This window comes from Taeniopygia guttata, chromosome 5, assembly GCF_048771995.1.
Source record: "Taeniopygia guttata chromosome 5, bTaeGut7.mat, whole genome shotgun sequence".
NCBI lineage: Eukaryota > Metazoa > Chordata > Aves > Passeriformes > Estrildidae > Taeniopygia > Taeniopygia guttata.
In genome coordinates, this window is record NC_133030.1 from 48,069,242 (window position 1) to 48,084,135 (window position 14,894).

The following is a 14,894-nucleotide window of genomic DNA, read 5'->3' on the forward strand; positions in this document are numbered from 1 at the left end:
CGAAGGTGCCGGCCGGCTCCCGGGAGCGCCGCTCGCCGCCGCCGGGCTCCGCGGCGCCCTGAGCCCCGGGCCCGCGTACGGCTGGCGGGCGGCGCCGTGATGCCCGGCGGCGGCGGCAGGGCCCCGACGTAGCGTGGCGGCGCGGCAGCCCGGTCCCGCGGGCGGAGGATGGCGTGTCGCGGCGCCTGCTGCTGCTCCAGCGCGGGTCGCCTCAACGCGGACAACGCGCGGTTCCTCCTGCTGGCGGTGCTGATCGTGCTGTACATGCTGTGCGGCGCCGCTGTCTTCTCGGCCATCGAGTTGCCCACGGAGCGGGAGGCTAAGGAGCGCTGGGAGGAACGCCTGGAGAACTTCACCCGGCGGCACAATCTCAGCCGTGCCGAGCTCCGGCGCTTCCTCCGCGAATACGAGGAGGCGAGCGTGGCCGGCATCCGCGTCGATGACATCCGGCCCCGGTGGGATTTCACCGGAGCTTTCTACTTCGTGGGCACCGTCGTTTCCACTATCGGTGAGAGGCGGGACGCGCGGGCACCGGGCGGGCACTGGGGCCAGGGCTGGGGGCCGGGGATGCGCTTTTCGTCTCCTCCTCGCCTGCTCGCAGGCTCAAAGCGGGCTCGTGTCGGTGCCCGGTGCCCGGGCATGGTCCTGTCTCTTCGCTGCTCTTTTTTTTTTTGCCTTCTTGCTGTCAAAGAGCCGCTGCCACGGGCGCGCCTCTGGCGGGGAGCGCTCAGCTCAGGGAGCGCCGCGGGAGCTCCGGCAGCCCGGCCGGCCCTCGGGGCCGAGCTGCGGGCAGGCAGGGCAGCGGCACACGGATGCTCTTCGCGGCTGTCATTCGCCTGCGCGCATCAACTTGTGCTCGGGATACGGTGGTAGACTTTGTGAGAGACCAGTCGCATCCGAAGCCGAAAGCTTTAAACAATCCTGTATGTCTTTAAATTCTGGGAAATGTTATAGAAAATCTTAGATCTGGGGGTTTCATAACCTGTATGATCAGGGCCCTTTCTGAGGATCGTCTGGTCTTAACGAGAACCCTCAAACAGATTTCGTTGTGTTCAGCTGCAAAGTGTACAACTTGGAAAGATTGGGTTTCAAACCACTTGGTGTTTTGCTCCTTCAGGCTTTTCAAGGCAAAACCATCAAGTCGATGGGCACAGTTTATTGCACTTGTGAATAAACCCAAGTTTATTCAGGCTGAAGGAGCCTTCAGGGGAAGGTGATACCGAATAGAAATTCCGAACAGTCTGACAGGTGTACATTAAGATGAAAAGGGATAGCACCGGGAACTGACATAAGCACCCCAGGGAGCCCATGGGTGTAAACAGAAAGGCTTCATTTAGGCATCTGCAGACACCTAAAAGCCTCAGAGGAAGGGAGCTTTCTTTAGTTAAAGACAGGCAGTCTGTATGCAGTTATCACTGTGCAAATGGGATCACTAAATCTTAGTAATGGTATAGCCAGTTCCCATCAGTCTCTCTCCATGAATGAAATGTACATTGAGGTATGGTTATTTAATTCTTCAGGAAATCTCCACTTACAGGTTTTTGCGGTTTTTTTCTGAAGAGGAAATTAGAGATGCCTTGCTTTATGTGGGATGTGTAAGAGTTTGCCCTGTCCTGCAGCACACTGAGGTTTTTTTAAGTCTGGAGTTATTCTATTGTTAAAGGTGTCACTGGGCTGGTTTTGTAGTTCCTCAGGGCCTCAAACTTCGAGTGGCTTGTGTCCTTAGACTTTAAGACCCAAGAACTGTGCTTCAGTGTTCTGCTGAACTGGCAATTGAAAGTAATTTATAACATTGCTAAACCCATTTTTGTGGATTGCTGTAGTTTGTTTGCCATTTTAACATGTCACTTGAAGTGTGCTTCTTGTATGATTAAAATAAATAAGCAGAGTTTATGTGAACATTTGCTACAGTCATAAAATAGTAGTAAAAAGATCAGATCAGATTGGACCAGATCTCAAAAGTTCCACCTGCTTTGCCTCTATTCCTAGGTCAGTTATATGGGACTTTTTTTCGTGATGTTTGTCCAAGATGCCATTTCAAACCTTCAGTGTTGGAGATTCCACAGCTTCAACATGGAATGCAGCCTTGTGCATTATTACCCTGAGGTTTTCCTGATGTCTGCCTTACTGCAGTTCAGTGACTTGTGTTATTTTTGTCTTGCCATCCTTTGTACTCAGAGAATGGCCTCTTAGTTGCACAAAGACCATTGTCAGTGTGTCCCTTCAGCCTTCTCTCAGTTCAGAAAATTACAGTGTTGTAACACATTTTGTAGTGATACAGTTACTTTTCACAGGTGTCAACTGATGCCAGTATTTCTACATAATGTATGTCTTATATAAATAAGATTGTTAGGGAGAGAAGATCTGTGATCCTGTTAGCTGCAGATGATCACAAACACAAGTATCCACTTATCCACTCATACTTTTTAGTAATTTCTATGACTTGCTGATTTCCATTGCCCACATTTTACAACTCCTTTAATGTTTCTGCAGAAATGTCCTCAAGACTCCATTTTTCTTCAGACTGTGTATGGTCTGGAGACTTTGGCAGTTTACATCCTGTCCCTTCTTTTGACCTGACATTGCTTTTCTCAGTCTTATCAGTGATGACACTTTCTCAGTGGGTTTTATGAATTGTGTAATTCTTCCTTAATCTAGTCAGTGGCATTGTACTCCTTCATCATATCGATAGCATGTCTCTTATTTAATCTTCTCAGTAGAACTTCTGCTTTGTGGGACCGATTGTGCATTTTAATGCTTTAACTTAGCTTGTGCTGCAGGCTGGGCTCTCTGGGCATTCTCAGGCTTGTGCTTTGACCAGGTCTCCTCAGATGTGCCACTCAGGAGTGTTCTCCTGCAGGCAACCACAATCTCATTTGTATCAACCGTATTGGCATCCTAACAATAGATTTTGTTTTACACCTCTGAAATCAATATTTTGTCTCTCCTCTCAGCCCTTTCCAAATGGTCCATGTCTTCTTTCATGCCCCAGTACAGTGCTCCAATATTAATGTATTATTCTAGCTGCAACTTTGCTAGATCTGAGGAAGGTATGAAGGCTTATTTCATGTGTTTTTCAGTCTATACTTCTGTTGGCTCTGTACATTCCTACAGCTGAACAAAATTTGATGTCTTCAGTTAAAAACAGTTTTTTAGGAATAGGTGCTTATGACATGTTCTTAATATCAGCTCAGCTTCTACACTCAGTACTATGTGCTGGTATAGAAGCTTTATATTTAGCAGGTAAGTTGCTGTAAAAACATTTTTTTTGGTAAACTTTATGGGGCTTTGTTTACCTTTTGCACAATAGGAATTATTTTGCTACTCCACGAGAATAAATTTATTTCTTCTGCAGTAAATAAGGTGAACCTAGCCATTTTGATTTACTGCTAAAGCATCAGTCAAACATTACTTGTCGCATCAACTGCGTTTCTACTTTAGCTAGAAAGAAATACCATAATATATTTCAGAGGAAAGTAGAGTCTTGCAGTAACTCAGGAAATAATCCTGTCTTTTGAATTAAGATTTGCATTAAATGTTTGACACATGGATTTTGGAACATAGTATCAGTGCATCCTGTCAAGAGGTCAAAATTAAGTATAACCAGCCTATTTTCATTTGTTAAGAAAATACAAAGCTAAACAGAGCTGAACTAGTACAAAATAATTGATTTCTCAGGTTAGTAATTAAAGGGTTTGTTCCATAAAAGTGTTTATTCCTATCAGTGCTCAGCCTGTAACCCCTAATCTTGATGCATCTTTTGAGCAGTGATGTCCAGTGTAGCCCAGTCCTAAGGTTTCCTTTGCAGTAAGGGAAATGTTAGGAATGAAGGAACATATACCTGCCCAACTAGGAGTCTACCTAGACTGTCCAGGAGGTGACCCCAATGAATTAGATGGTATCAAAGCCTCTCCATCCCATTAAGGCAGGTGCCTAACTAATCCACACATGTCCAGTGGGCTTCTCCAAAAGCTCACTTTGCTTTCAATCTACCCTTTGTCACATAATGAAGTGTCCTTTTTGCCTAGAAATCAAGTGGTCAGAAATTAACTTCTTTCTCAGTCAGGACTTGAAGCAATTCCTGTGTCTCATCCAAGTGCCCTGCCCACTAGCCTGGGGAATAATTTTAAGGTGGGACTCCCAGTGTTTTCTGTTGAAACTGTTCCACTTTGTATAGCCAAATAAAACATCTGCAGACCAAAAAATAAAACAAGATCTAAGTACCAATTTGCACTTCAGTGAATGTTTATGTATTTTATACAGAGACATACAGCATTAGGTAGGCTCTGGGTGTTCAGCAGCATCAGACTGTAGGCTCACAGTCATCATTAGGTGCTCTGATATTCAAGGACTTCTGTGGTACCTTGGCACAGTAGTGCCTCCAAGAAGTAGGGAGCTGGAATAAAATGTATCTTGTTAAAAATACTTAACATGAAGCAACTTCTCAAACTGACTTATGGTATTCCTGCCCTTTTCACAGGCCGCTGGAAGTTGGAGGGGATCTCTGGAGATTGTCTGGTCCAACCCCCATACTCCAAGCAGGGTCAGTGACAGTCAGCTGCTCAGGGCTGCATCCTGTTGGAGTTTGGGTATCTCTCTTGGTGGAGACTTCCACAATCTTTCAGGACACCTTGTGCCAGAGTTTGACCAACCTCACATTAAAGAGGGTTTTTTCCTCCTATTCAAATGGAATTTCCAGTATTTCGATTTGAACCTGTTACTTCTTGTCTTCTCTGTGTGAACTGTGTGAGCAGTGAGGCAAAGGAGGAAATTATATCATCTTCACAAAATGAGATCACATTTTCTGGAGAAATTGTTAAAATTTGCATCCATCCTCTCTGCAAAAATTTGCAGCAAATTAGGCTGGAGGTGTAAAGTCTTGATACAAGATCAGAAAAGAAATTTGTCAACTGATACATTACCTGAGGCCCAAAAGATAAAATTGCCTGGAGTGAAGGCTGGGATTTTTACAATAGACAGCAATGAGCAACCACATGGTGCACTGTACTGAAGGGATAGAAGGAGTCATAGGATCTTCTTTAAGCAGTTTCATAGAAAGGATTGCTCATGCAAGTGTTGTTTGTTAATGTGAAAGTCTGTATGGGGCGAAACAACCACAGTGTCCATGCTACAGTCATGGAGTGAAGGAAGGAGTTCTGAAAAGTGTCAGAAAGTGCCTGTTTCCTAATTTTCACCTGTCAGTACAGTTCCTGCTAAGTGGAGTTACAGCTGTGCAAAAGAAAAGTGTGTGTGATAATGCCCAGCAAACCACCAAAGTTGTTAAACCCAGAGAGCTCAACTACTGCTTGTAGCCTTGAGGTCTCCCTGTCTTTCCTGTGTATAGACTGAGCAAAGAGTGGCAGCTGCAGTAAATGCTCCACCTGAGGCCATGACCAAGTTTACTCCTGGTGTCACTGAGACCAAATGATCTGCCCTTACCTAACAGTACCAGGCCTGAAGTATTTAGAACCATAGAATTGTAGAACATTCTGTGTTGAAAGGGATCCACAAGGATCATCAAATCCAGCTCCTGACGCTGCACAGGACAGCCCCAAGAGTCACCATGTGCCTGGGAGCAGTGTCACACGTTTATTGAACTCTGTCAGGCTTGATGCTGTGACCACTCCCCTGGGGAACCTGTTCCAATGCCCAACCACTCTCTGGGTGAAGGGCCTTTTTCTAATATCCAACCTAAATCTCCCCTGACACAACTTCAGGCCAAGCTCTCAGTCCAGTCATTGGTCATGAGAGTGAAGAGATGAGTGCCTTACCCTCCCCTTCCCTTCACAAGGCAGTTGTAGCCTGCAGTGGGGCCTCCCCTCAGTCTCCTTCCTTCCCTCAGTCTCCTTCAGACTGAATAGACCAAGTGACCTCAGTTGCTCCTCACAGAGTTCCCCTCAGGCCCTTCATGATATTCATGGTCCTCCTTTGGATGCTCCCTAACAGCTTAATATTTTTTTAATATTGTAGTGCCCAAAACTGCACACAAGCCCCAAACGGCTGTAATAATTCAAAATGGCCTGCTTTAGCCATTGAGCCATAAGCAGAGCAAAAAAGGCATCTCTAGAGCAAAAGGCTTTTTAGGAAAGCTGCAGATAAACCGAGGCCATTTACTTGCCTTACAGAGACTACCATGTAGTTGTCAACTCACTGAAGTTGTAATTATAACCAGCCTTGGATTGCATCTGTTAATAAACCAGAACATTGCCCACCTTTGAAAGACGAGTTTGATGGTTTACTCTAACTTTGCCAAAAGCTTTCTATAATGTATGGCAGATCTGTATAAAGCAAAGATGTAGAGAAAACGTGAAAAGGAGAACATTGGTTATAATGATAGAATTGTCACTAGTCTCTGGTATATGCAGAATAGTGTAGAAAACTTAAAGCAAATCATGTTGTAGAAAGGAAGTACAAAATTAAAGCAACCTGGAAATATTGCAATAAGCAAGATCTAAAAAATGTACATTGTGTGATAGCCTAGCATGTTCTCTCTTTAACACTGGTTAAAATAAATGTTAAGCCATATGGTTATAATCCACAAGGTTGGGGGAAAGGCCAGGTCCGGTTTCACATGTAAATTTTCTTACTTTTGTTACTGCAGTAAAACTGTTACTACAGTTTTACAGAAGACATCTAAAATAAATTACATTAATTTATATGTCTTAATGTGCCTGTTCCCTGACTAGAATAAAATAGCTGATGTGTCAAGTGCAAAAGTTCATACTTCTACTATTAGTGTTGAAATTTTGGTGAAATAAATCCCACCCTATCAATCTACAGATGGACACCCAGGCAGCAACAGAACCAGATCAGCATGCCACTGTTGGCAGTACTGACTGTAACTTCTCTGCCACAGGTTCTCTCCCTCTCTCATTTAAATGAGATCAGTAAGTAGTTAAAAGCACTTAACTCGGTAAAGGAAATCATGTTATCAGTTACGCTCTTTTAAGAAGATCGAGATTTGGGTTTTTGTGAGGAGTTGTCATTTTCCAGGGCATTACTTTATAATAATATGGGGGTTTCTCTGTTTCCAGCTGAGTACGCCAGGACCTGAGCACAAATTCCCTAGTAACTTTTTGAAATACGCAAGCAGTTTAAGTAAAAAACCTTTCTGGGTTTGACTTTAACCTAGTAAGTGTAGAAGGCAACTTCTATGACCATGCAGTGGCAGAGTTCATTTTTCTTCAGGGGGAAGGGAAGAAGTACAGAAAACCAGGGGATTTTGAGAGCAAAGCTTTAAATATAGATCTGCAATTTGGAATCTCTGAGAAACCAAAACTAAAGAAAAATTATTTAAGGGGGATTTTCAGTTTTCTGGATAAAATATATGAATTATGCTGGCTCAAAGGATCCAAATGTGAAATATAGAAGGAGGACAGGAACTATAGTAAAAGACAAATGCATAAATTTTAGGTTAATTTCTGTCACAAGAAGAAAGCATACAGAAAATGGATAGAAAATTAATTAGATCAGTGAAGACAAATAAAAGGAATAAAATTGAAATACATGAACATATTCAAAATTGTGCTATCAGCAAGGGGCATCATGCTGTTTCATCAGCACAATAGTGATGAGAAAGACTAAAATAAACATTGGTACAGAAAAGAGGAAGAGCTCTCAAGAAATTATTCCAAGAAGGCTGAAATGTGTAATGGCTTTTTCTGTATCAGTCTTCTGAAAAGGTCAACTCTAAACTTTGTCTTAACACTTGTAAGAAAGGGGAAAGTAAATTAGTAGGTTAGAATCCCTAAATCTGTCAGATCTTTTATAATCATTTAAGGTAACTCAACTGCATTCTAGATTATTCAAAGAAATTACTAAAGCAATAAGAGCACTTTTGCAACTCACAGAAGGGTTTGAAATTCTAGGTATGTTAAAAGGACAAACATTTGCCAAACTTTAAAAAAGGAATGATGACAGGAAGAAATAAAAAAGAATGGGTTTAAATTGCAACAGATTTCGATTCTATATGAGAAAAAGTTTTCTAAATGAAGTTAAGCAAGTGTGCAGTCTGCCTGGGAATGGCATAGAGATTTCATCACCAGAGTCCTTTCCACTCAGGTTAACCAGACACTCCACAAGAATTATGCAGAATCCTTAATTCCCTCATTGTGCAGTGAATGGATGAGAAGACATTTTTCTGCCTCTGCCAGGGCTTTTTTTCCCCCAGGTTCAGTCATAGTATGTGTTCATTATTCCTGTTTTACTTAATTAAAAAAAAAGTCAGGGTGTTAGTCACACTGCATATAGATCCTTGTTCTTTGGCCATTTCTTACTTGTATTTTTAAAGTGCAGATAAAAATAATTTTTCGACAAATTTACATTGAACTTCTTACGTGGGTTTTTTTTAGTTTTTTTTTACCTTCAGGAAATAAAACAACATTTTAATATTAGGATCAGGCAGGCTATGCTACGCTGGTTGGTATATGTCTCAAATTAAATAAACTTTAAACCAGCCCAAAATAGAACTGACCATAGACTGAGCAGTATTTAATTAAAGCAGTGAAATCAGATATAACAATATCTTTACTGCTGCTGGAATGAAAAAAAAAAAAAATGGATGGAAAAATAGTAATCAAGAAAACCAACTAAAAATAAACAGAATATTACTTTGGAGAACTTGGTCCTGCAAGGAATTAAGTACTTTGCTGAAAGTCTCTGTTCTGGCAGCTGCACCTCCTTCTTCTTGTGTTTGATATACTAGTATGACTTGGAGACAAAGAGCATGAGGAAAGTACTGTTATTGTCCATTTTTTTGCACAAAACACTGCTGGAAATTGAATGTAGTCTTTCAGGTGACATGCAGCAGGGACCATGCAGAAGTCCTGTATGTCTGAATGAAATGTTGCCAGCTTCTGGAAGGAGCCTCCATCCCCAGGCTATTGCACTGCAGCCCTTGCCAGAAACGGGAGGAGATCAGGGCCTTTGCAGCTCCCTGGCAGACTGGGCATACAGACACCAGGCCAAGGAAAGCTCCAGGAGGTGCTGCCTTCCTCCAGATGGGCCAACTGGAGAATGCATCCATTCCCCAGCCAGGCCACTCACTGTCCAGCCTACTGACCTCGTGAACTGACAGCCCTGCTATGATCCTACTGCTGCTGCCTAATACTTCTGAGGTATCTCTCATTTTCCGAGGCAAATCTCCCTAAGGAGCCTGCTGTAGGCTGAGCTGGAGATCAGTTCTACAGACGAGCACTCAGCACGTGAGGGTTTTCTGACTAGAGCAGTGACACAATTTTCCTATTTCCTGGAGGACAACTTGCTTTTTTAATTGCAAGGAGGAGCTTAATCAGGGCTGAGAAGATTAGACATGCCATGAAGTGGAATAAGTAAGATGGAGAAAACAAAAACACTTACTTAAACAATTACTTGCTGGTTACGGGAGCAGTCTTAATCTGGCCCATGGATGAATTCTAGGAACAAAGAGGGTCTGAGTGTGCAGAATAGTGAGGCTGACAAAAAAAAAAGAGACTATATTGACTTAAGTGATTATTAACTAGTCCGTTTAAATAATTATATATATTATAGTTATTAATATAAAATAATTATTTTGACATGGATTAACCTACATACACAAGGAGAGAGAAATTTGTCCTAAATTATATCATAAATGCTGGGGGAAGGCTTGCAAACTTAAATCCCATTATCGGCTGTCTTTGACTGTCTTAACTGAGGTTTAGAATAATTTGGTCAGAATATAAAATACTGAAGATCAAGGCTTTGTTACTGTTTATGTTTACTCATAGATAGTACTTCCAGTCCATAGTAGTCCAGTGGAATTATTTCTGCTCTTAAAGATTCAGGTGACTGGTATACCAGCTGTTCATATATTAAAGCTTTTTCAGCACATAAGGAATACTAAAACCAGAATAGTTTCACTGTTAAAAATGAAAAAGAACTATTGTGGCTAAATGCTGAAATATTATTTTATAATTTAAATTGCCAGGAAAAAAAAAATTGGTATTATAGCATGGAGATTTTTATAGCATTCATGAGACTAAAGTGTTCCATTGATTTCACACTGCCATCCCTGAAGGCAGAATATGGCTCATGGAAGTGCTTCAGACTTCTTGACAAGTGAAAATTCAATATATCACTAGGTACTGTTGATTGCAAATATAGCCCAGGCTTTTTGCAACCTCAAACCTGTTTTGAGTTTGAGGCGGTTTTGTTCTCACTGTGAGAATATTAATAAGACCCTAAATGTGATTTTATTCACACAGAACTAATATGCCTATTTTAAGTGTGACTGTTTTTAATAGAAAGTAGTTCTGCTGAAAATCTGTTATCAGTTATTGGAAAACTAAAGAAGTGGAAAGCATGCATTCCTTTAGTGTAAAAATGTACATTGCAAAAAAAATCCAAACTGAGTAGCAAAATGCTGAATTTAAATATACTAAAGGCAGGTGCAGACTTTAAAAATCCCAGTTTCCTATTTTAAGCATGCATTTGCATCCACTTTGTACTTTTCTGCAAGACTCTTTTTTTGGTAGTTGGTCAGAACTTCACAGCAACAGCTGTCTAGCCTTCTTTTTGAAATAGACTGTTCCTCATGCACATCTGTGCTGGTGATTCTCTCATTCATACCTGCCTGTAGGGGCAGCTGAGCTTTGTTGATTCTCTCTGGTAGAGGATAATGCCTACCAAACAGGCACAATACTGAATTCTATATTCTTATGCACACACATGAGCTTATTAATATAGTCAAGCTCAAAAATTTTAAACCACTTAGAGCAAAACCATGTTCCATTAATGGCATGGAAAATGAAGAAATATTGTAGTCCAGTTAGGGGCAGAAATATTTTTTTTCTGAAGTTATTTCCATAAAGCTATAAATAGAATAGTGTTTTTAGGGTAAAATCATCTCTATATATGCAACTTTTCTTTCATATTGCAGAACAATTCCTTTTTGTAATATGTCTTCCTTTTGTAGTCTTCCTACATCACATCTCTTTTCCATTCCCTGTATGCTATGTACTGGCACTGTTTTGCTGTTTGTTCTAAGAAAAATCTTTTATAATTGCCAGTTTCTCTTATTTTTCTAAGTAGGAGTTAATCTTGTTATACAGGCTGCTCTTCTTCCTTTCATTTTTCATGTGTAATGCTTTAAATAGAAATTCTCATCTGCTCAAAGAGCTAGAGTCTACCTCATCCCTCTCAGGCAGCAATATTCCTAGTTTGTCAAGTCAGCATGTCCAACTAGATTGTGGCTTAATGAGAAGGTTCTTTAGACTATCTGTGTGCTTCAGGGAGCAGTACTGGCCATTCTTTCCTCTTTCCCCACAAATATAAATATCCTTGTGCTGAAGGAGATGCTGCCTTTCAGACAAGCTGTAAACCAAAACCCTGCAATATTAAAAGAGTCCTGGCACCCACTGTAAAACTTCAGCATTGCCCATAGTTTAATTTTGATCCTCCAGGTAAAGGTACACAAAAGGAATTTTTGCCATGTCTTTGCTGGATTCTGAATTCCAGCTGTTCTCTGACAGAGAACACCCATGTTGTACTCCATGGGGTGCAACTCACAGAAGTTACAGTATTGAAGGATTGCAAAAATAAATAATATATTTACTCATGGGTGTCCATTAGTGACAGTTTCAATGTTTCTACATTTGTTCCTTCCAATTTCTTTGTCTGGAATCCAAAAGAGCAGAACAATAGAAGGTAGCAGGTAATAAGCTTGTAATAAGAAAATATTAAAATATTTTGTAATTTATGCAGCTGAAACTGCATTAAAAAAAGCTTTGCAAATTGTCCTTTTATAAGGAGAAAGGTTCCTACTAGGGATGGTTTTTCTCTGTTGTTCCCCTAGAATGAATTATCTCCTGCCTCAAGAGCTGATTCAGAAGAGTACTGGAAAAAGAAATTAACTGGATGAGGTTTTATTGTAGAAACTTTTGAACCGTTTTCCTGATGTGTTTAAAATTGAGCATATAAATAACAAATTAGGTGAGTTTCAATCACTTTAAAAGCCATCTATTGCACTGTACTTCTATACAGATTGTAAAGTGTTTCACTGCTCAAATCAAGGACAAAATACTGAGTTTGGAAGTAAGATTTTATTTAGTATTCAACTCTACATCTTTTTTTGGAACACTTGCATTGAGGTTATTGCATATAATTTTAAGATTTTTTTAATCTTACCAGCATTCAAAGGGATAAATACTGTTTCATACAACCTGTCTGCAGAGCCTTCTCACCCTGAAGAAAACATTAGTATGACTCAAAATACACACAATCTGCTATGTTTCTAGGCAATTTAGCAGTCATGTTTTATAACAAACTTGCACTTTTAATTTAGTTCCCATTAAATAAAAACATCCAATATCAACCATTAATACTTGTTCATGTATTTGCTCTTCCTAAAGTTCTTTCCCATTATCACTGAGGCTCATCAGCCTAAATATCACATCATGAAAGAAGATGTAAATCCTACTTTCAATCTTCTGTCCATGTTAAAGGCAGAGCTGCAGTTATCTGGATATCATCACCCTTTTTAAGCAGACACCTGGGCAGCAAGCTGGCAGAAATTAGGAGGGAAGGACAGGTAGAGGTGATCAAGGCAACTGCAGACGAAAAGGACCTCCCTGTAATGGGCCAGTAGACAAGCAGGTCTTAAGGATGAGGATCACAAGCTTAGAGCCACCTGCTGAACTACAGCAGCAGCACAGGTACTCACTATGCCTTGCTCAAACTGAAGTGGTCTATCTGTCTTTTAGTGACACTGAATATTATCCAGGTTAAATGTCTTTGTCCCTCATTCACAGGTGCTTCAGATATTTTGAAGACATAGGCCTGGATAAAGAGCATGTTCACTGTGGACACTTGCCTTTGACAATGAAGCTATGCTCCAAAACCTTCTGCCTTGTGTATTCCTGGACTACTTGCTGTAATGGTTTAGTGGTGCCTTTGGCAGTGTTTGAGAACTGTCAGCACAGCTGGGCTGCCATGAACCTTTGGCTCTGTGACAAACTTGTGCTGGGTTTATGAGTTACTTGTGACTGGACAAGCCACAGAGTGGGGCTGTCCCTGAGCCACACACAAGGAAACCAGAGTTCTTTAGCAGATCTGAAAGGGTGATGGCTGCTCAATTGTAAGAATCCTGTTTCTGTTTTGGGAAAAATATGTCAAAACCAAAATGTTTCTGTGAATCACTTGGGTTTGAAGCTTTTTTTATATCCCATAAAAAAATGCTTTGTTAGAAAATTCCTAGTTTATTCTACTACACAGAAACAATTCTAATATAAGTAATTTTCTTTCTTTGTTCCCTTATTGTTTTTCATTTTTCAAAGATGCTCTGTTTTTAAAATTAGAAAATAATCAAGCCACTGGCAGCATGGGCTTTTCTTCACGTCAAGTGACTATTATGGGACTTGGTAGGAAGTCAGTTTGTTCTGCCTGGCTTCTCTGGTGGCCAGCAGAATCCTACTTAAATCCAGAGAAAGCAAAATAACTTTTTTGTTTCATAGAGGATGCCAGAAACCTCTGCCTTAAATACAGCACCAAATTCAAATTCTCCTTGGCAAAAAACCCAACAGTCTTGATCAACATGAATTTAAGAAAGTGAAGTCAGCCTTCACCACCATTTCTGAGGCTTGTGCTCTTGCAGGGCTCTAACTCAGACTAGATAATTGAAACCAGTGATAAGACATGGATGTAGACCTGCAGAGAGGTGTGTAGGTGCCTTCCATAGCTTTAACAAAGCTTTGTTCAGAGCAAAACAAGAGGATCCTGATACATTTTAAGTATTTTGAAAACTTGGCTTGTAAGAAGCATCCTGGGAGTCATGAGTTATGCAGACTTTTAATCTCTTCATATATAATTGCCAGTTAATAAAAATGTTAAAATGGAAGAAATAACTTTACTTGGCTTGAAAGAAGCATTGTGAGAGTCATAAGTTATGCAAACATTTCATCTCTTCATGTATAATTGCCAGTTAATAAAAATGTTAAAATGGAATAACTAATTTTACTGATTGATGCTCCCAGGAGAAGTGAGGCAGAAAATGTTAGGGTTACAGCATTGTGTTAGCATGCAAGAAAGGAAAGTGGTAACGACAAACTTTAACAATATGCTTTGTGTTAGATGTAAATATAATTGGTTGTCATTACTTCATTAATTAGGAGGTGATCAAAAACCCTATAGATAGAGAGGAATAAAAGCCTCAACTACATCAAAGACAGTTTTTAAGTAATGGGAATAACAGCCATATCAAAAGAATGACAAATACTTTTGAAGCATATGACTACTGTTTTTGTAGCCATGTACTGTCTTCAGCACTTGCCCTTTCAGAGAAAAAGTAAATTTATGCAAGACACCACAAAACTAATCAATGTACAGCAAAAAGATATTCAGCAGAGTAGATGCATAATCAAACACTGGATCAGACTCAGAAATAACATAACTGGTTAGGTTTTGTTTCCTAAAATAATGAAATTCAATTTTTGTGTCAAATAGCAGCAATAGTAGTCGGGTTTTTAATTTCAGAAATTTATTTCTAAAATGGAGAATGTTGTGTTTACCATTAGTTTGTTTAGAGAAACAGCCTTCCTGGGTCTTGCTTTTGTTTCAGGACTCAATAAAGCTGTGGAGTCTGAAGTCAGCAGAATGGTTTTTCCACTTTATATGAAATTGCTTTCAACAACCACAGACTTGCCCTCAATCTTCCTTTTCCCCCTGTCGTTGTTTACTTCTTCATTTTTTCCTGACCATTACCTTGCCCCTGATGACAACACAGGCATGACTGAGGGTTTCAGGCTGTGTTGAACTGGATCTTGGCTTCCCTGAAGAGTGCTTTTATAGGACAGAGGGGACAGAGGTCTGGAGAAGATCCCTCAGGCTTTACCTGAGCCAGCTGTCTTGTGGAATAAGCTAGGGGGCTTTTTTTAGGTTTT

At 40.5% G+C, this 14,894-nt stretch overlaps 1 protein-coding gene across 2 annotated transcripts in view; it reads left to right on the forward strand.

Moving 5' to 3' along the window:
• The first annotated feature begins 167 nt into the window (after positions 1 to 167).
• The window catches only part of KCNK13 (potassium two pore domain channel subfamily K member 13), a 49,510-nt gene continuing 34,783 nt past the window's right edge, over positions 168 to 14,894 (forward strand). The window contains exons 1-2 of one of the 2 annotated variants that reach the window (XM_030274842.4): positions 168 to 508; positions 4,481 to 4,543. In XM_030274842.4, coding sequence (XP_030130702.2) covers positions 169 to 508; positions 4,481 to 4,543 — 403 coding nt within the window. In that variant the 5' untranslated portion in view covers position 168. The remainder of the gene's footprint in view (positions 509 to 4,480; positions 4,544 to 14,894) is intronic. The other variant, XM_030274843.4, reaches the window with a different exon arrangement.